This window comes from Ochotona princeps, chromosome 28, assembly GCF_030435755.1.
Source record: "Ochotona princeps isolate mOchPri1 chromosome 28, mOchPri1.hap1, whole genome shotgun sequence".
Lineage (NCBI taxonomy): Eukaryota > Metazoa > Chordata > Mammalia > Lagomorpha > Ochotonidae > Ochotona > Ochotona princeps.
In genome coordinates, this window is record NC_080859.1 from 22,287,509 (window position 1) to 22,308,260 (window position 20,752).

The window sequence follows — 20,752 nt, forward strand, 5'->3', positions numbered from 1 at the left end:
TTTGAGAGGCAGAGAGACAGAAAGACAGCTGGATCTCCCATCCTGCAGGTTTACTCCTCAAATGACCCTAGTTTCTGGGGCCAGCGCCAGGATCTAGGCATGTGATCAGGTAGCCCACATGAGTGGCACAAACTACACCACTTCGGCCATCACAGCTCTTCCTCCAGGGTCGGCATTGGCAGGGAATGGAGCCAAGACTTCAACCCAGGATTCTGATATGAGATCCAGGCATCTTAACCGCTAGCCCAAATGCCTACCCCAGAATCTCAAATTTAACTGACTTCCTGATAGGCTTCCTCACAGAGTTAATAAGCAAGGGAGATGTGGTATTCACTATAAAAGGGCAGTGTGACCAGGACCCCCAAGGTGGGCTGCCATCAGGTGTCAGTTCAGCCACTGGCTTGCTCTCTGGCCTAAGGCAGTGACTTCCCCTCCGTGCTTTTATTTCTCACCCATGAAGTAGAATAATGGTACCTGTCATACAGAACTGATGTGGAGGTCAAATGGCACAGTGCTCCATTTCTTTCCGTTCTTGGTCTTTTTGGTGGTGTGTGTTTTTGAGTGTGACCTTGACGCTTGCATGCATAAGGACACCCTGGAGAAACACCTCCCAGAGCCTGGCACGGAGGGCCCCCACACAAGCCGACGCTATGAATGGTCCAGCTCATGAACTCCTGAGAGTTCAGATGCCCTTGGAGGTTTTCCCCAAAGGGTCTCAGTGCAGTTTTATGATTCTTCTCATCCACATGCCCTTTTCCATCACAACATTTGAGTGTGTTGGCATTGAGAAATATAACTCATCAAGAGGAAAAATCTCAATTATTCACTCATTAGGCCTTTAGATAAGTGGGATAGGTAAATATAAAAGATCTTTTATTGAAACAGAACATTCCAGCCTTGTGCTTCAAAAGAGGTTAGTGTCACGACCGAGAGTAGATGCTGAGCTACAGCTCCCTGGCACCTGCACAGAGCACCTGCTCTGACTTGGAATGCATCCATGCACTCTCCTTGCTGTGTTGACTGTGTAACTGCCAGTGCATGGTTGATCAGTTGTGACCCTTTACACCCAAGTTTTCCAGTCCATGTCGTCCCAAATGGGTATGCTCAATGTGCTTTGAACCCCTCATAATAAAAATGCTGATGAAGTAAGATGGTCCAGGTAAATCCTTACCTCACACAGGGTAAGCCCTTGGTTAACAGCAGTTGTCGCTGTTGCTATTGATATCATTGATTGACACAAAGTTCCATGGGTTAAAAAACTCACCCTTGCTCAAGAATAAAAACAAATGTGTTCAGTTCCAGTTTTACATGTCCAGCTTGCAGCTGTCCATGGCTAAATCAGGCACACTTTGCTGCCACAATCATGCTTCTTTAAGATCAGCCATTTCAATGCCATTAACTCAACTGCCAGGAGGACATTAAAACATACCCTGCCAGCCCTCCACACTCAGTGTGACCATTGGGATCAGAGTCACTGAATATTTTCCAGTAGTCTGCGTACCCTCTCTGGGGGTGGAGGGAGGCAATGAATGAAGCATATTGTTGGAATTAAATGTCAAGAGTACCAGCTGCTTCTTTCTAAATATATGAGCTAGATATTTCAAAAGGTGTGAACCATCAATCAAAGCACAAGGGAGGATTTTGCATTTAGCTATTTGTTGTTAGAAAACTAAAAAAAAAATTTTTTTTAAAGAAAACTAATCTTTTCACAAAGGGCCATGAGAGCTGGAAAGGAAGATGAGAACCCAGAAGTCTCACTGAGCTTTCTATAAAGAAGAAGTGTTATCCTCTAATCCACTCAGTGTATGGAGGTGATTTCCAAGAGAGAAGTGAAAAGGAAAAAAAAAAAAAAAAAAAAAAAAAAACAAACCACAGGCAGGCCAACCTTTCAGAAGTATCCTAGTCATGTAGAGAGAAACCCTTTCCAGCCTTCTTCCTCCTTGTCCAGCTCTGCAGGCTCCAAGAGCCCTGCCTCTGCACAGCCAACTCCCCCAGGCAGCTTTCCAGCAGGTGGGCCTGGGCCTCCAGTGGAGGCTTTGGGGGAAGAAAAGGGCTGGGGGGATATCTCTAGCCCAAGTCTTAGGCACACTGGGCACTGGGAGAGCACCCACCCCACCCCCAAAATAAACAGGAGCTGCCCAGGATGCTTCGCTGTGTGGAATCCCTGGGCTCCATGATGATCATGACCATGGCCTTGTGCTCCGTCAACCCAGCTTAGGCGTAGAGAAAGATGGTCCCCCCACCTCATAGCATATCCATTGCAGCTTGAGTGGATAGTGGAAAGGGTGGGATGGCCTGAAATCATGAGATTCTCCCATCGGAACGTCTCCCTTACCACCCTTAGCCACTTGCCCTGCCCAATCACACTTCCTTATCGCACAGGCTCTGCCATTGTCATCCTGTGGGAGGCTCATCCAGTACCTCCCTACCATGGTTCTCAACCTGTTGGGCTCTTAAAAAATCACCCATGCCCAGGACCTCTCCCTGAGACCACCAGGTCACTCAGGTCTGAGAGGAGCCCAGGATTGTGTTTTTTTCTGTGAGGAATTCATCGAGTGCTTCAAATTTCCCATGTGATTGTGATGGGCTCACCTGTTCTGTGTCAAGTACCCGGCCTCATGGAACTTGGGGTCTAGTGCAGCATGTTAAGTAATAACTGAATGGATGGTTGGTACCACTCTATCTGCAGGCTGCTGAACAGCAGGGATGGAGGGTGGCCCTTAATGCAGGTCCTGGGAAGCTCCTGTTTATTTTGGGGGTGGGGTGGGTGATCTCCCAGGTCAGCCCAGACCAACCACTGCAACAGGAAGCCTCATATGAAAGCAACAGTAAACAGGGCGAATCTTAACAATCCTTTTCTTTGAAAAATGTGTTGCTCCGTGTACCCTCAATTCATGAGAACTTGTCCAGCCTGCCCTAAAGTGACATCCTGTTGCCAGTACCGCTTCTTCACTGCTGAGTACGAGTGTAATGGCACTCTTAAATGTCTAATTGAACCGCACCTGCTGGTTACAGGCCCTCAGCAATAATGAGCCCCTTTCTTCCATCGCTAAGGTAGGTGTCATTTCATTACCCTTTTTTTCATCAACATGGAAACCAAGACTGTGATGAAGGGGCTCTAAAGTGTGACTTCCCTCTCAACTCGGAGATCCTGTGGTGCCAAGCTCTCTAGCTTGTTTTGGTGGCGGCCATCTGAGCAAGGATGTTTCATCCCCCTCATCCCAGGGTGGAGTCCTTTCCCATCCACCTTCCCTAGGCCAAGGACAGCAGTCACCACCCATGCAGCAGGTCAGTGAAGGCAGTGGTCCCTCCTGCACCCCTGGCGCCTCCAGGGTGGTGGACATCAGTGCCACTGCCTGTCAACTCCTTCATGTTGGAGCCCAGAAGCTGACTGCAACCCTTCTCCTGATGGACTCCATAGAGTGGAGCCATCAGAACGAAACAGAGAGACCCTCTCAAAAAGCTCCCCCAAGCATGGGGTTCTGGGGATTTGCACCAGCGTCTTTGTCCCAGAAGGAATAATACAAGAAAAAGCCATTATTTTATGTTACTCACCTTGTTTCTCCCCACACTTTCCAAAGTCAACAGGAAAGTCACAGCAGGTCCTAAACTAGGCATCCTGATGTAGGAAGACAGCTGAGAATTCCTAAGAGTGGTATCCACAGTAGGGGAGGAGGAGGAACCCCCCTCCAGGGGAGGGAGTTCAGGCAAGGTTACCAATTGCCTATTTTGCTAATACAACATACGCGCGCGCGCGCACACACACACACACACAGACCAGATACAGCAACTGGAACAAAAGATGACTTTGCATGGCCTGTGGGGCAGGGTGCATGTCTGAGACAAGAAGAAAATGAGGTGACAGACAATGTCTCCCTGAAAACAGGTTAGCACAGAACATTGAGAAGTCACAAGAACCATCCTGTCTGAATATAGACTTCCCCTCCCACACTCTGAGATCCTTCTAGATTGTCACAGTAGAGGTGCCTAACCACATCCAAGACACAAGTCCTGTGACTCCGGCAGTTTAATTAAAGAGTGGTTCAACTTTGAGAGGTTCAATCAGCAGCCCTGTTTTGCCCTCTCCTCTGCTTCCTTCCTTTGCCTCCAGTAGGGGGGCCCAGTTTCCCCAAAGATAGCAGGGTTCAGCTCTAGTGAGACCATCCCACCCCCAGCTCAGCACAGGCTGAAGAGAGCTGCCAGTCTGTGAGCTGACCTCTGAGGAGCTCTCCAGATTGAATTCCAGAAAGTCCTCATTTCAGATCTTCTAGAGGCCGAAAACTTAGTGTGTTGGAGGTTGGCCTCCAGTATAAAACAAATGCTCTATAAACAACATGCAAGGGAGGGAACATATGTGGGTACAGGGCTTAAGATGCTTGCATCTTATGTCTGAGTACCTGAGTTCATGTTCTGGCTCTGCTCCGCATTCCAGCTTCCTGCTAACACACACCCCGAGCCAACCATGTAGGAGATGCAACCATGTAGGAGATTCGGGCTCTGGCTCGCACCTGGCTCTTGCAGCCATTTGGGGAACGAGTCAGTGAGTGGAAGGTCTCGGCCTCTCTCTGTGTCTCTGTCTCATTCTCTTTGTCTGCCTTTCACTTCATCTAAACAACAATAAATAAACCTTTTCACAAAACAATGTGCAAATTGAATGGGAAGCTCACAGCACATAAATAACGCACTGTTATAATGCTTGCCATTGCAGATTCTCCACATGGCATATTAATTCATTCTGATTTGGAGCTGGCAACCAACAATAATATTCATTTACAGATGGAGGCACAACCTGAATTTTCACATGTGCTCACCAAGCCAGAACATAAATCTGTCTTAAGAAGCAGACATAGCAATGTAGAGTAAGAGACACAAAAGCAAGCAGCGGCTACATATGAGTATCTTCAGGGTACTCAGTGCAGTGCACGTTGCCATGGGAGATAAAGAAGTGTAAACTCCCAGGCTACAGTGTGCGTGAGCCGAGGAAACCAAGTCCAACTGTGAAATAATCAGGGTGCAATATTAAGAAAACTGTGTATGCAATCCAGGGCTGAGTGGGAGTGGTACACCAGGAATTGAAAGATGGGAAGATAACTGGGTACAGAGCAAGGGGACTAGGCTTCTCCGAAGCCAAGTTGACTTCATTCAGGAAGAATGAGAAGGATCAAGGGAAAGAGTATTCTTGTTTGGTCCATTGGGCTTAAACAAAGCCTAGAGGCAGAGAGATTGGTTTGCCCCTAGCAGAGAACAGGGGAAGCCTGAGCTAACTGTAATGGAGAGGATTTGAGAGAGGGGAAAAGAAGTTGGACTTGTTTACAAAGCAGTGGGAGAGTCAGGTTGGTCTGTTGTGTATCAGTATGGGATTGCATGCAGCAACAACTCCACGGAACTCTGAAACATGTGCTTGACCATGGAAAGGCCTCCATTTTCTCCAACAACATGTAGCTCTGCACCAAGTGAGAGTTCCACATGGACACCTTGCTCTAGCTTGGACCTCGCGTGGTGGGGAGATTTACATGCAAAAGGTTCCAGTGGGTGATTTCCTCATTAGGGATGCAAAAACATTCTCAGAAATGCCTAGCGGTGACCTCTTTGTATTTCATTGGCCAGAACTACAGCACAAGGCAGATCCCACAGGATATCTGGGAAGGCTTGTGTTCGCATGGACATGCTATCACCATAAGCAACATCAGCATTCCGCTTCTTAAGGAAGTGGGAAAAGTGGATACTTGGAATAGCAAAGAGAAATTCCTGTATACCAGGCATAGCTGTATCTATACTGTATCACTCTAAGTTCCTAAACAGGCTTGTCTTTGAAAAAGTAATGACATTTGTTAGATGTCTTTGGCATTGATACGCAAGAAATTTGGAAAGAAGAAGAAGATGCTCTGGCAAGGTGGCTAAAAGTTGTTGAAGGTCATCTAGCAGTGAGATGGTGGGCATTTGGACTACAGTTCTAGATGTCAGAAGAAAGCAGACAGGCAAGCTGTCACAGTGTTCCAAGAAGGTTTTGTGACAATCACTCCATAGGCAATAGTCAAGGTGGAGGGTGTTGCCAGATCACCTACTTGGTCCTTAATTGTTTTTCTAGGTGTAAAGTTAGCACTGGCAGCAAGTGGGAGAGGACATCTTAGTAAGGAGAAATTGATTAGGAGAAATTCAAGCATCCAAGACATTGGACAGCATAACAAACCCTGGTGTGTTGTTGCATTTTTTAAAAGATTTATTTTTTATTGGAAAGGCAGATTTACACAGAGAAAAAAGGGACAAAGAGAAAGATCTTCCATCCACTGCTTCACTATCCAAGTGGCCTCAATGGCCAGAGCTAGGCAGATTTAAAACCCAAGAGCCAGGAACTTCTTCTTCTGGGTCTCCCACGCGGGTGCAGGGTCCCAAGGCTTTGGGCCGTCCTCGACTGTTTTCCCAGGCCACAAGCAGGGAGCTGGATGGGAAGCAGGGCAGCCAGAATTAGAACCGGCGCCCATATGGGATCTGGGTACTTGAAAGGCAAGGACTTTAGCAACTAGGCTACTGCATGGGGCCCAGTGTTGCATATTTACGTAAAAAGCACCTGAGATATCTAAAGGCAAAGCATGAGGCTCGGAGTTGGGGCTCACGTTTCTTCTTGAGAACATGTATGTCCCTGTCCAGAGGCTTCCTCTAAATGCAGTACGTAGCAGACCACAAGCAAACCTCTGAACGCCTCTGTGCTTAAAAAGCATAACTAAGCAGGTCTGGAAAACAAACCACATTCCTTTGAATGACTAATCCTAAACAAAGGAGGCATCCTGCCTGGCCCTGGGCTGGGAGTAGGAAAGGAAGACTACAAAGGGATCCCACAGATTTTTTTGGGAGGGGGGTGGTGAGGTTTGATCTATTCATTGGGAAAGAGCAGGATAAAACCTTCTTAAGACCAGAAAAGGACAAATTTGGAAACTCACCACTTCACAACACGAGGGCACAGTCCCTGTGCGAGACAGTGAGGGGATCAAGATGCCTTCTACGTAGTTCATGACCCAGGAGAGCCAGGTGTTGTGCGGTCGCTGACTGCACTGGCTGGAGGAAGCCTCCCCCAAGCCAATGATCAGGGCTCAGGCTCTGAGAGCTGACCAGAGGTGCTCCTTCTGTCGGGGCTCAAGCCTGCTCTGTCCTTTGACAGTCTGTTGTCCTGCGATAGCTAGCACCAACAGGAATGGACTTGACCTTAGCTTGAAAGGGATCTTCCACCAACAAAATTGCATGAGTGTCCTGGGAAAGGACCTCACATCATGAAAAATCCAAGGGTCTCCCCGCTGTGGCATCTCAGAGTTCTCCTCAGCCTTGCAGAAACACAGATGACTGGGAAACTCAGCAAGGGGTGGAGCACTGAGGTCGGGTTAGTGACAGCAGTGCTGGGTGATTCTGGGATTGCTGCGACCCGTGACAGCGCACTTAGCTTCATCTGGACTTTAGGAGCCTGGTGTGATGGCTCAGTTGGCTAATCCTCTCCTTGTAAGTGCCGGGATCGCATACAGGTGCCGGTTTGTGTCCCAGCTGCTGTTCCACCTCCCTCCAGCTCCCTGCTTGTGGCCTGGGTGCCAGTTGAAGACATTTTACTCCGCCTTGTGTCAGTTGCTTCCATCTGTGGTGAGCAGCTAGGATCTGGCGTTTGGGGTTCCTGGCTCTGAGCTCAGGGCAGGCAATGTAGCAGTTTCCTGGCTGTAGGCTTCAGCAGGCTGTTATTGTTTATACTCATTACCCGGAGGATTCAAGCCTGACCCAAAAGATTCTGTGCCTGAAGTAGAAGCCCCCGGGGTGAATTTTGCCAGGAGCAGCAACAGATGCTGGGCAGAAAAGTCTCAAAGTGCAAAGACATATTTCAGGGAATTCTTTGGGGCTCAAAGGACCAGGATCCCACATTCTAATGGTGTTTGAATATTGGTTGTTTCATGCCAACGTGAATTTTTTATTTTGTTAATGCAAGCATTTGAAGTCATTCTCAGCTTTTAAAAATGTAAATTTGAAAGATCTACAATTAAGTCTCCTTTCTGTCCAGGACCTGAACAACCACAGAGGCTCCTTTCCTTTCAACTCGGAGAGGAAAAGTGCCAATTTGGACGTGGGGCCTTCCTGCCCCGCCCCACCCTTTAGTCCTCCTCCCCAGGGACAACAGGATTCCTCTCCTTCCCTCCAGGCTCAGGCCAGATGGACCTGTATCTGAGTAGATGAATGTATATTTCCCAAGAAGGGTTTTAGTGGCAGGAATTAATGGGGGGAAAAAAAAGACAATATGTAGCCGGTGCATGAGAAGGCCTTGAACTAAAAAGTACAAGGAGAAAAAGTGTCAGCAGAAAAGATCACTCCTTGGAAGACAAAGATGAAGCGGTAATTCTACTCACATGAACAGAAAAGGCTGAGTCACAGGCCAATCTGCCCCTGAAGATGGGCATTACACAGAGCTAACAGGCATCCATCCTGAAGTGTCGGGCACACAAGCCACTCTGTGGTGACACTCTGTCGACGGCTCAGTGGCATCTGACCACAGTCACCTCAGGCATTTCCTCGAGTCCTCCCGCATTCATGTCTACAGGAAGTTTCACCTTTCAGGTCAAAGGAATTGGCACACCTTGGCTCAGGAGCTTGAGCCAGGATGAAGCAGGGTCCAATATCTTCTGAGGGCCAATCCCTGGTCACTGCTACTACACCTAGGTTAATCCACTTTGCTTCCCAGAGGTGTCGCTGACAGTCAATTATAAGAGGTTGGTGTAGGACTGGTTGACCGGTTCTCCCTTAGAGATAGGAGCGCACTCTGTTTGGGCTCAGGGAGCAAGAGCAAGCTGGTTAGTATCTGGTACTTGTCAAGTGAATCCTTGAGTAATTATTAAGTCCCAATCACATGTAAGACAAGCTTTTGCCTCTGTAACCAGATTGTGTGGGACATACAGGATATCCAACCACCCAGGAAGGGGACAATAGCACAGGACCCTGCCAAGGAGTGGGGACACAGATGGAGGTGGCAGGCTTCAGAGATGTGTGGGATTCCCTTCCAGCTCTGGTTGAAAGAAACAGGTCACAGCTAAGACCCCAGGGAGTCTTCGCCAGGGGAGGTTCCCTCTACTTCCTGTCCTGCAGAGTCATGCAGCCATGGGACTGGTATATGGAACACAAGCTGTTCAAAAGCCCTGGGCTCATGGGCTCAGAGGCACAAACGAGTTCCATTTTGTAATATAATTCAGTAAGCAAGGGAGCTCTATGGGTCTGATTATCAATACCAGTCTATCGATTGCCACGGAGGAGGGGCTATATTTTCTTACGACCTCAACGCTCTTGTCCACTGATGCCTGACTGTTTCTCATGCCAGAGACTTTTGGAGGCAATGACAGAAATGGCTTACTGTACACACAACCAGGGCCAAAGATGGGAAGACTTTGGAAGGATAAAGGACTGCACCATCTGTGCCTCATGACATTCTTGCTGAATATGATGCACACACTAAAAGGTGCTGGTGACTGCCATCTCTAAATTCTCCCCCTGGGGTGCAGCAGGGATAAATGCCATACAATTCTTACCACCCACTCTTCCCTGTATGTGCATTAATGGACACATTTCATAGACAAAATGATGAGACGGTGGGAACTGAACTGGCCACCTGGAGGCTCTTGACCGTTTCTCAGATATCTTACTATTCTTTATGTCATGATGGACAGACTAGCCGTTGGGGGGTATCTTTCTTTTCCATTTTGAAACTTACTGTTAATTTACATTCAGTAAAATTCAGTCTTTGAGTTTTATGGATTTCGACCAACACAGATTTACCTTAACACCACCACAATCAAGATGCAAGACATTCCATCATCCTTTCCCACTCACCCCCACTCGAAACATAGTTCTAATGTATACTTCTGAAATAGGTTCCAGGGTAGTGACTTCTGCCTTACTGATTTAAGTGCCACTAAGGAGGGCCACATCCCACATTGGAGTGCCTGGGGTTAAGTCCTGGCTCTGTTTTTAATCCCAGATTCTCTTTTATGCGGCAGGTGTTGGTTCAAGTAGTTGCATTCCTGCAACCTACCTGGGAGACCCACGCTGAGTTCTGGCTCCTGGCCCAACAATTGCAAGCATCTGGGGAGTGAATCAGTGGCCAAAAGCCTTCTGTCTCTGTCTGTCTCTTTCCCTCTGCTATTAAATAAAATTAAAAAGTTAAGAATTGATATCAACACCTGCCACACATGACTAAGCTGATGCTCCTGCTGGTTCTCATCGCTTGCGCTTTCAGAGGAGTGTACTTTCTGTCTTTATCTACCAGATCTGGGACCCACCAGCATGAACATTCTCTCATCCCCCAAGATGGACAAAATGAAGCTTTTTTCCAAGTGTAGGTATATTTGCTAAGTTAGCAATGCATCCATCAGGTTAATTTGGTTCTGGAACGCAAAACATAAAGTCAAACTGCATGTTCGTGACATTCCCCCCGAAGAAAACTGGAGACAATTTCTAACATTCCAATATGGGCTTCCTCCACAAGGGACATACCAGCTCTGAGGGTTGGGGATGAGGACTATTAAGTCATATCTCCAGTTCATTTCCTTCCTTTAACTGGGTCATGTGGATAAGATAACCCCTCCATATTAGCAACTGTGCCAGCACCCAATTCATTATACACACTTCTACCTTCCAGAAACTGGCCCTAGTTAGTTAGCACTAAAACGAAAAAACCTATCAGGTCTAAATGGAGTCTGCTTCCTTGTTAAATTATGCAACTTAGAAGTTGAATTTGTTGCTGCTGCTTTTTTTTTGTATGAGTTCCTTAAAAAAATTACATCTATATTTATATTTGTATGGCTTATATTTGCATGCTCATTAGAGATAATTTAAATGACACAAAAAGTAAAGCTGACGTTATTCACTTAATAAAATATTTATTTATTTATTTATTTATTTATTATTTATTTATTTGAGAGAGCTAGATTCCCTACTTATTGACTGCAGTAGCCAAGGCTGAGACAGAGCAAGGTCAGGAGCCAGGAGCTTTGTCAAGATGCCGCACACAGGCAGCAGGAGCCCAAGTACTTGCGTCATAGTCGGCTCTCTTCCCAGGCACAGGAGCAGGGAGTTGACTTGGAAGTGGAGTAGCCAGGACTCAAGCAAGTACCCTGGTAACAGGTGATGATAACTTAACCTGCTATACCAAAATGCTCTCTCCTTTAACTGTGTTCTATCTGGATGATATTTGGCAAGTTATGAAAAATCAGTTATATGAGTTTGATTGTTCCATGGGTCAGCATGTCTCATTACAACCTAAGATTTTCTGGCCCTATAGTGAACTCATCCTGCCATGGACTGGCAAAGTACTTTTCAACAACAAATGGGAGAAATGTGGGCTTACACATTTAATGGAGGAAACAGGGCATCTGGCAGGGCCTCCAGTTTGGCTCCCAGGAATCTGCATGTCCTTTTTGCTCCATCTCTGAGCCAGGGAGGACAAGAAAAGATCCTCACTTCTTTCTGGATATCCAACTCCAGCAGTCAGAGGAAGACCCCTGCATTCCTGCAATCACAAAAACACAGGGCTGATCTTTCCCTGCCAAGCCCCTACAGTGAACAGCTTCAGCACGGCTACACACAGTCAACAGCTGGGGTGATCTATGAGAAGGTTTTGTTGTCAGATTGAAGTCTCTTGAGAAGCAGGTGAAGTCTTACACCTGCAGGGGGAGGAGCGTCAGGACAGCCCCCTGGGTGTGATCTGAGAGCGAGGGACACTTGGTCACCTCACTCCTTGTATGTTCCCCTCCCCCTTTCTTAATTTTCTCTCTCTTTCACCTCTGTGGAGAAAAGGGCTCCAGGGCAAGGATCAACCTGATTGTTTCCTGATTCGTTACCTATTGTCTTTGCACATCAGAGAAAGTCAAACCTTAGAACTTTCTCTGACACCAGCAGTGACAGTGTGTGTAATAATTCTAAAGTCTTCACCCTTGCTCCCCCTTAGTGCTGCCTCTGCTGGGGTTGGGCACCTGCTGGTTTCCCTTGAGCAGAGAAATGCACCCTCAGTCGACATTTCCCCTCCCATCCAGCAGCCTTTCTCCCTACAGCTACCTGCACTCTCGACTTTTTAGGAATCTGTTGGCTGGGAGTGGCAGAACTTTGTGGCGCGTTGAGAGTGGCTCCCAAGCATTAATATAGCCAGGATCCAGGGCTTCACTGGAATCAGAGCCACTTCAGAGACCAGCGCCTTGGAAGTTATAGAACCACAGCTCACACAAGGTGTAGGCTGGAGTTGTTAGCAAAGTAGATGCACATACCACTCACGGTGTAAACTACATCAGATGAAAGTATATATCTTGAACTTTCCTGTAGAAACTTCCACCACGAGAACCATTCTTGCATCCCACAGAAGTTTATTGTTGCTGAGTTTACTTGGAACCAAGCACCCTGCTGGGGGTTGGAGATGCCACAGTGAGTTAAGGAGACCCCAATTTCTGTCCTCACCATGCGGCAAGTATGGCAGGCACTGGCTTGCCAACTCAGATGCATCACAGTACCCAGCAGTGCCTAGGACTCGGGCTGCAGCAACAGATCCCTAGGGAGGTGCCCTTTGCTGTTACATTAGGTGCAATTCTTAACCATCTCAAACTCTGGCTGTGGTAGCTCCTCACAAGACTGGCAGATTCCCTTTGCTTTAACTCCCCTGTTGCCAAAGCAGTCTATGACTAACGCAGGCTTGACAGAAGCAGTGCTTGGGGACAGAACAAGGAGGATTCTTCAACTTACCTCCACACTGCGTGAATAAACTCACTCCAGCTTTGCCCACTGGGGTCTGAGTGTGCTACACCTTCACTGGCGTGATGAGGTCCACTCAGAGTAAAGTCTTGATTTTGAACATGCAAAGCCAAAGAGCAGATGCCAGAGATGAACAAGGGCCTCAGTGTTACAAAGAGATCACTTCGAGTGACATGAACCCATTGCTCACAACCGCACCCCTCCTCTCCTGGCCACTCTTTCTTCTCCCTCAAATACCACACCAACTTGTGTTGGATATAATTTCTCATACACACCCAGTGTTAAGTCTCCGGTAAGCCTAATGGGATATCCTCACTCCTTTTTCACAGAGGAGAAAAACCAGACCTCAAAATTAATTCACTCAGTCCCACCACTGTTAGCAAAAGAAAAAGAGGCCAAAAAATCAAACCCAGACTCTCAGACTCTAAACCAATGTTCCTTACACTCTCCCATAATTCTCTACTTCTAAAAATCCAGCTCTTTCTCTTTGCACATGGCTTTGGCACCACGGGCCTGGCGGGCAGCTATCATACAACCTGTTATTTTTTGCCAAGGGTTCTGGACCAACTCAGAGGAAGGTTGATAGGTACTCCCCTTCTTAACCTGCAGGTCTCATCTCCTCCAGATGTGGCTTGCCCAACTCTGTTGCTGTCCCCAGTCTCCCCCTGCCTCCTGTGTGGAGAACCTGTAGGGGCTATGGATGTCTCGGCTTCCATTTTTACAAATGGAGGGCAGTGCGTGCGTGGCACAAGTTGAGGTTTTCTAGGAGTTGATTTATGCGTCTGCCGAGGACAGCCAAAGTTCTAACTGGGTTGATTTCAAAGACTTCCTGAGCAAGACGCCCAGTCCAGGCAGAGCCATGTAGGCTGTGTTGCATTCTGTACCCCCTAGCCTCTCCTTGTCACCCAGTGCTCCTAGACAGGGGTATTAATAACTGATCTGGTCCCCCCGGATGTCTGTGAGGGCTGGCCAGGCTCCCTAAGACTTCACGCAGAAGGGAATGCAATCTTCAAAGTCTGGACAAATGTCCAGGGATAGATTTCAATGTGTATATAAACCCTTGGGTTACTGGCCTCGTCTGAGGGCACTTGGACTACTATTTTGGGAAAGGGCAGATCATCACATACAGAAGACAGAAAGAGGAGAACTCTGTGCTGTCAAAGTAGGAAAGAAACTACAACCTATGTAAGTCACCTCTGCATTTGGCGACATAGTTGTGCCACTTCGGATTGAAACCCACATGATCTCCATTCAACAGCTCCCTTGCTTGACTAGGCACCTAAGGAACATGCTTCCCACGACATCTAATTGAATCAATTAGTTGATTATATCAAATCTAAAAACAAAAACACTGAGTACAGGCTATAGCAATGTGAGTAAATAAAACACCTTCATTTTTTTCTTTTTTTTTTATTCATTAATTACATTGTATTATGTGTCACAGTTTCATAGGTACTTGGATTCTCCCCACCCCTCCCAAACCCTCCCACCATGGTGGATTCCTCCACCTGTTGCGTAACCACAGTTCAAGATCAGTTGAGATTCCCTCATTGCAAGCATATACCAAACATAGAGTCCAGCATCTTATTGTCCAGGCAAGTTCAACGGCTTCTTAGGTATACCCTGTCTGGTCTGAAGACAGAGCCAGCAGAGTATCATCTGGATCAATTAAAAGCTCCAACATACCATCAGCAAAAATTTACATCACCATGGAATTAATTGACATAGTAATGAGTAGCCAATATGTTAAAAATAAATGCGAGATCTTAACCACCTTCTGTGACCACCTCATTGACATTTCAATTTTAGTTTATACACAACATATAACATACATAACATAACATGTTATACATAACATCATATCATCTTAAATTAAGGCAAAAAAAATAAAATAAAACACCTTCAGTTTTAGAACTAGCGATAGCTTTTCTTTTCAAGTGGTAATTTTCCTGGATAAAATACAGGACTGATACAGATAATACATATTGTTAACCATGCGTTTTCAGGCACCTTTTAAAAAAGATTGACTGGACAGGCATGATGACAGGGAAAGAAGGGAAGAAATAGACGGGGGGGGGGGGGGGAGAGAAAGAGAGAGAGGCCTTCCACTTGCTGATATTCATCCCAAGTGGCCACATCAGCCGTAACAGCGTCAGGCTGAATCCACGAGCTAGGAAGTTCATCTGAGTCTCTCAGGACGGCAAGAGGCCAAGTCCTTCGGACATCTGCTGCTGCTTTCCCAGACACACTAGTAGGGACCTGAATGGGCAGTGGAGCAGTGAGACTTGAACCTACACCCTGACGTGAGATGCTGGTGGCACCAGCAGAGCTTCACCCACTGTGCCTCAATCCCAGGCTCCTTCAAGTAGCTTCCTAACAGTGGAATACAGAAAAAGGTTAGTAAGCTCTGGTCCGTATTCTGATGTGTCACTTTTTCATTATATCCTAAAACAAGCCCTCCAATATAAACCAGGAGTGATTGCCTTTTTAATTAAATCAGCATAAAGCAGAGAGAATCAGTTTGCTTTGTACGGGTTCTGCTGTTGTTTGCCAAAGGCATTTATAGCTTGGATGGGTTTTTTCTGTCCCAGGAGCCATTTTTCAAAAAGGAAGTTATCTCCAAAGGGGCTGTAAAACCAACTGTGGCGAAAATGAAATTACACAGAAGAGATTGGCCATTTTCGCCTCCAATTCCATAGGATGTACCGAGCTGTGCTTAAAAGCCACTTATTTTCAGGGTTGCAACAAATTCTTGGGCTGGGTCCACCACCTACTATAACTCCATATACCTCTGATGAGCAAAGAGGCTCAATCCCACCCAAACTTAGAGGGCGTGGGTAGGAAAGACCCTCACTAGAAATGCGGAATCAGCCTCTTGGTTATTCCATCAGTACCCAGGAAGAAAAAAAAAATGCCAAGGAGACTTGTGAAAAGAAACTGGGCTTGTGGCTCAGCCACTGCCCCCCACCCCCGGCTCCTTCCCACATGCTCAATGGTGCCAGCAGCAACATCACCAGAGATTGTCATTTGTGGTAATCCCTAGGGAAGTGTCTTCCTAGAGGTCCTAGAAGTTGAGATCTGGGAATCTCCCTCCTCCCATCCTGGAAGTTGGCTTCAGGCTGAAGACTAGAATGCATAGGTTGCCAGGGTGACTGTCTCACATGAAGGGCCCATAAGATGCTTCTTGACGGCGTGCACCTGTCTCCTTTGCTCAGTGCATCTGAACGGCACACCTGGCCAGAGTGGATGTTCAAAGATGCGCAGGTGGAAGTCCAGCAGGCAATGCCGTCATGCTTGGGCCACACAACAGAAAGAAGGCAGTGGCAGTGAGAACTGGTTTCCCTGTAGACAATGAGTCCGCAGACCCACGGAAACCATTTCTGGAAGACAGAACGGCCTCTCAGGCTGGAGGGACAGCAGGCGCGTGTGTCAGCTCTGGCTCCTGCCCTGAGCAGCAGCTCAGAGAATTGAGCCTGCCATTCCATTTCTGGGCCTTGGCTTCTTGAGCCTTAAATGGGACAGCGGCCAGACGGGTTCTCGGGTGTCTGTCCTGTGCCCTCAGCCTCGCTCAACTCTGGCCTGTAGTCCTGCCGCTCCACCGCAGTCACTGGGTGTGCCAGGAGACAGTAGAGAGCAATTCTGAACAGGGCTAGGCCAGAGCAGGGTTGGGACCAAACAAGTGCTGCTCTCCCTCAATGAGCACTGACCAGGAGCCCAGACCCTAACAGGTCTCCTTCTCTTCAAAGGGAAAGCCGCTAAGCATGCAGAAGGAAGCGAAGACCATCAAAGCTGAGGCCGTGCACTTCAACCTGGGCGCCAAGAGGGCCCCCTCCTTTCCTCACTGTCTGCAGGCAGCGGCTTCCGCAGGGAAAACTCAGAAACACCCGCCCTTTCCCGAGGCGCTGCGGGGACCCTTCTCCCAGTTTCGGTATGAGCCTTCCCCAGGGGACCTGGACGGCTTCCCCGAGGTCTTCGAAGGAGGCGGGTCTCGGAAACGCAAGAGCATGCCCACCAAGATGCCCTACCCGCATCCTGCCCAGGAGGCCTCCTCGGCCCTCCGCTCGGACGAGGGCCAAGGCCAAAGTCCCCCCAGCCTCCCGCTGCTCTTCCCGCAGCCCCCACGCCCCAAGTACGACTCCCAGATGATCGACCTGTGCAACGTGGGCTTCCAGTTTTATCGCACCTTGGAGCACCTGGGTGGCAAGCCCGTCAGACAAGAACCCATCAAGCCCAGCGCCGTGTGGCCCCAGCCCGCACCTCCCGCCTTCCTGCCCGCGCCCTACCCCTACTACCCCAAGGTGCACCCGGGCCTCATGTTCCCCTTCTTCGTACCCTCCTCGTCGCCCTTCCCCTTCGGCAGGCACGCCTTCCTGCCCAAGCAGGCCCCCGAACCGCTGGGGCCACGCAAAGCTGATCCCCCGGAGGGCGAAGAAACCAAGCAGAAGGTGGAGCGGGTGGACGTGAACGTGCAAGTGGACGATAGCTACTACGTGGATGTGGGTGGAGCGCAGAAGCGCTGGCAGTGCCCCACCTGCGAGAAGTCCTACACCTCCAAGTACAACCTGGTGACCCACATCCTGGGCCACAGCGGGATCAAGCCGCACGCGTGCACCCGCTGCGGGAAGCTCTTCAAGCAGCTCAGCCACCTGCACACCCACATGCTCACGCACCAGGGTACGCGGCCCCACAAGTGCCAGGTGTGCCACAAGGCCTTCACCCAGACCAGCCACCTCAAGCGCCACATGATGCAGCACAGCGAAGTGAAACCGCACAACTGCCGCGTGTGCGGCCGCGGCTTCGCCTACCCCAGCGAGCTCAAGGCGCACGAGGCCAAACACGCCAGCGGGCGCGAGAACATCTGTGTGGAGTGCGGCCTCGACTTTCCCACCTTGGCCCAGCTGAAGCGCCACCTCACCACGCACCGCGGCCCCATCCAGTACAGCTGTTCCGAGTGCGACAAGACTTTCCAGTACCCGAGCCAGCTGCAGAACCACATGATGAAACACAAGGACATCCGGCCCTACATCTGCTCAGAGTGCGGCATGGAGTTCGTGCAACCGCACCACCTCAAGCAGCACTCGCTCACGCACAAGGTAAGGCACGGGGGACTGGAAGGTGCAGCACGGGGGCGGGGCCTTGGGCGGGGCGGGGTTCTGGGGGCGGGGCCTTGAGCGAGGGCGTGGCCCCTGTGGTGGGGCGTGGCTGTCAGGGCGGCACCTTTTTTTTTTTATTCATTGATTACATTGTATTATGTGATACAGTTTCGTTGGAACTGGGAATCACCCCACCTCTCCCCCCCGCCCTCCCCCCATGTGGAATATTCCACCTTGTTGCATATCCACTATCAAGTACAGTTGAGATTCCCTCTTTGCAAGCATAAACTAAACATAGAGTCCAACATTTTATAGTCCGATCGGGTTGATAATCTGATGGTTCTGCCGGACAGGGCGGGACCTTGAGCGAGGGCGTGGCTCCCTGTGGCCTGGGTGGGGTCAACGGAGGGCGTGGCTTTGGTGGGCGGAGCTAATGGAATCTCTACAGAGATAAGCAGAAGGGCTCTGGTCCCCAGGGCCCTCAGATGTCATTTCTGTTGCTGTCAGGCTGCATAACCTGAGCCCTGAGAACTTTCCTCACCTGTAAGTAGAAGCAAACGGGAGGAGACTAGACTATCACACAGAGCCTTTCCCCAGCTTGACATCGAGTCCAGGACAGCCTGGAAAAAAACAAGAATGCAGACATTCCGAGAAGACCTGAGGAAGCATAAAGGAAACAGCTGCTTGTGCTGTTGCTTCCTAGTCCCTAAGAATCCCTAGAATGTTCTTTCCAGAAGCTTCATCCAGGAGCATGCATTGGATCTTGGCTCACCTCTGTGCCTGGATTATACCCTCGGGAGTCTTCTAGAGAATTCTCTTAAGCCCTTGGTGCTGGAGCAGTGACCACCCGTGGAGCTGTGTTCCCCTTCAACAGGGGGACGTTCTGCAGGCAGCTCTGCAGGAGTAGAGCTTGGCCAGGTCCAGGAGGGACCTGTGCTTCCAGGGGGGTTGAGTTCCTGTCTAACTGGGCTCCTGTCCGGTGGGTGGGCTGTCAAGCATGAGAAACTACCAAGCGTTTGGCTTGGTTTGCTCTGCCCTTGACTCATGCCCCAAGCATCTAAATTCATCCTAGCTTGTAGCCAAAGCTCTGAAGTCATTCCCCCGCGGTTAAAACCAGGCTCCTCGAAGTTTATCCTTGAAATCTTACCCCAGCTAAGCTGCCTGGAGTTTACTGTGAGCTTCCAAGGGGGATGTTTTGCCCCACTGACTGGGTACTCTCATATCCTTGGCCTCAAGTGGTTCTCTTGGCAGGAAGGCCTTTCTTGCAAGCCAGGGTTTCTAAAACATTCTTTAATTCTGAAAGGTCAGCAGAGGACTTTTTCTGGCCAAGATAATGTTTCTGCTCTGCCTTAGCAGGTTTCATTTGTTAAGTTAGGACAAAACATGGGGCTTTTTCTAGCTCTGCTATAGAGATGAAGTGGGTGGCTGCTTTGTGGGCTCAACATAAACAGCTCCTGCTCTACCAAATGCACCTGTCAATGCCATCAGACACTGAAATTTTCCTGCATAGAAGGAAAAGCAATACAAGGTTCATCCTATTTTTCTTTTAAAGATTTTAAAGAGTTATTTATTTTTACTGGGAAATCAGATATACAGAGAGGAGGAGAGACAGAGAGGAAGATCTGTCTACTGATTTACTCCCCAAGTGGCCACAACGGCTGGAGCTGAACTGATTTGAAGCAAGGGGCCAGGAGCTTCTTCCAGGCATCCATGCAGGTGCCGGGTCCCAAGGAATTGGGCTGTTCTCAACTGCTTTCCCAGGCCACAAGCAAGGAGCTGGATGGGCAGTGGAGCAGCTGGGACACAAACTGGAGCTTATACAGGATCCTGTCACCTGTGAGGCAGGGATTTAGCCACTGAGTCATCACACCAGACCCACAAGGTACATCTTACAACATGCAGATTCTGGAAGGTTCTAGAAAAAGAAGCCAAAACGGGAGAGAGAACCTGGATTCCGAAAAAAAATTTTTTTTCTTGGGAAGTGAGCAGTGGGCAATGTTCATTGAGGGAGTGGTGGGAGTTTTCAATGCTCACTGACTCTCAACAAACCCTAAGAGCCACTCACCATTAGTGAATGAAGACACCAAGGCCTGCGCAGGTTTCTCAGGGGTCTGATGCCAGCACCTGAGTCTCGAACACTCCGGCTTGTGCCTTGTTACTCTCTACCCCACTGTCGGCCCTAAGCGCTCACGCAGTGGTGCTCGTCTTACCAGACCCCAGAACCTTCCTTCATTGCCTCAAATAGGATCCAAGCTCCTAGTGTCTTCCCTACTGGGTCAACCTGTGTGTGACTCTCACTTGACATGAAGATTCTCTGTAGACAAAAACATTGGAAGGTTGAGATTTCTCCTTGGTCCCAGAACAACTAAGCCCCCCAAAAAATCTTGAGTGAGGAAAGATATTCAAGTACCTTTTGAAATTCATCAAGAAAATACTTCTCTTTCACTGATCTCATAATTTTTCACTCGCTGTTTTAATATGCAACACATTTTTAAAAATTCATCTTCTCAAGGAGAGTATTCAAATTTAATTTGTAGAGGAAGCTGGTTTGGTGATCTGTTTATTAGTATAAATCCATCCTTGCCTGCAGCCTTCTAGACTAGAGAGTCTTTGAGCTGGAAAGAATCCCAGAGTTTGCACCACTCAGCCCTTCATCTTAAGAAGAGAAACTTTCACTAGGAAAGGATGCTGGGGTTATCTGAAGTTTAACAGCCAGTAAATGAGGAGCGGTACTTTCTTGGTGTGCTCCAAATTAAAGAACTGAAAGTGTGATGGTCCAGAACTGAGCTTGAGGCAGCCAGCATTGTGGTGCAGTAGTTGGAGCCCTCGCTACTCTGCTTCTGATCCAGCTTCCTGCTCGTGTGTCTGGGAATGCCTTAGGAGACAGCCCAAGTGCTTGCCAGCCA

The 20,752-nt window shown here is 48.6% G+C and overlaps 1 protein-coding gene across 1 annotated transcript in view; it reads left to right on the forward strand.

Moving 5' to 3' along the window:
- The window catches only part of ZNF366 (zinc finger protein 366), a 60,690-nt gene that overhangs the window by 25,080 nt on the left and 14,858 nt on the right, over positions 1-20,752 (forward strand). The window contains exon 2 of the mRNA XM_004586158.2: positions 16,500-17,846. Within this exon, the coding sequence (XP_004586215.2) occupies positions 16,515-17,846 (1,332 nt within the window). The 5' untranslated portion in view covers positions 16,500-16,514. The remainder of the gene's footprint in view (positions 1-16,499; positions 17,847-20,752) is intronic.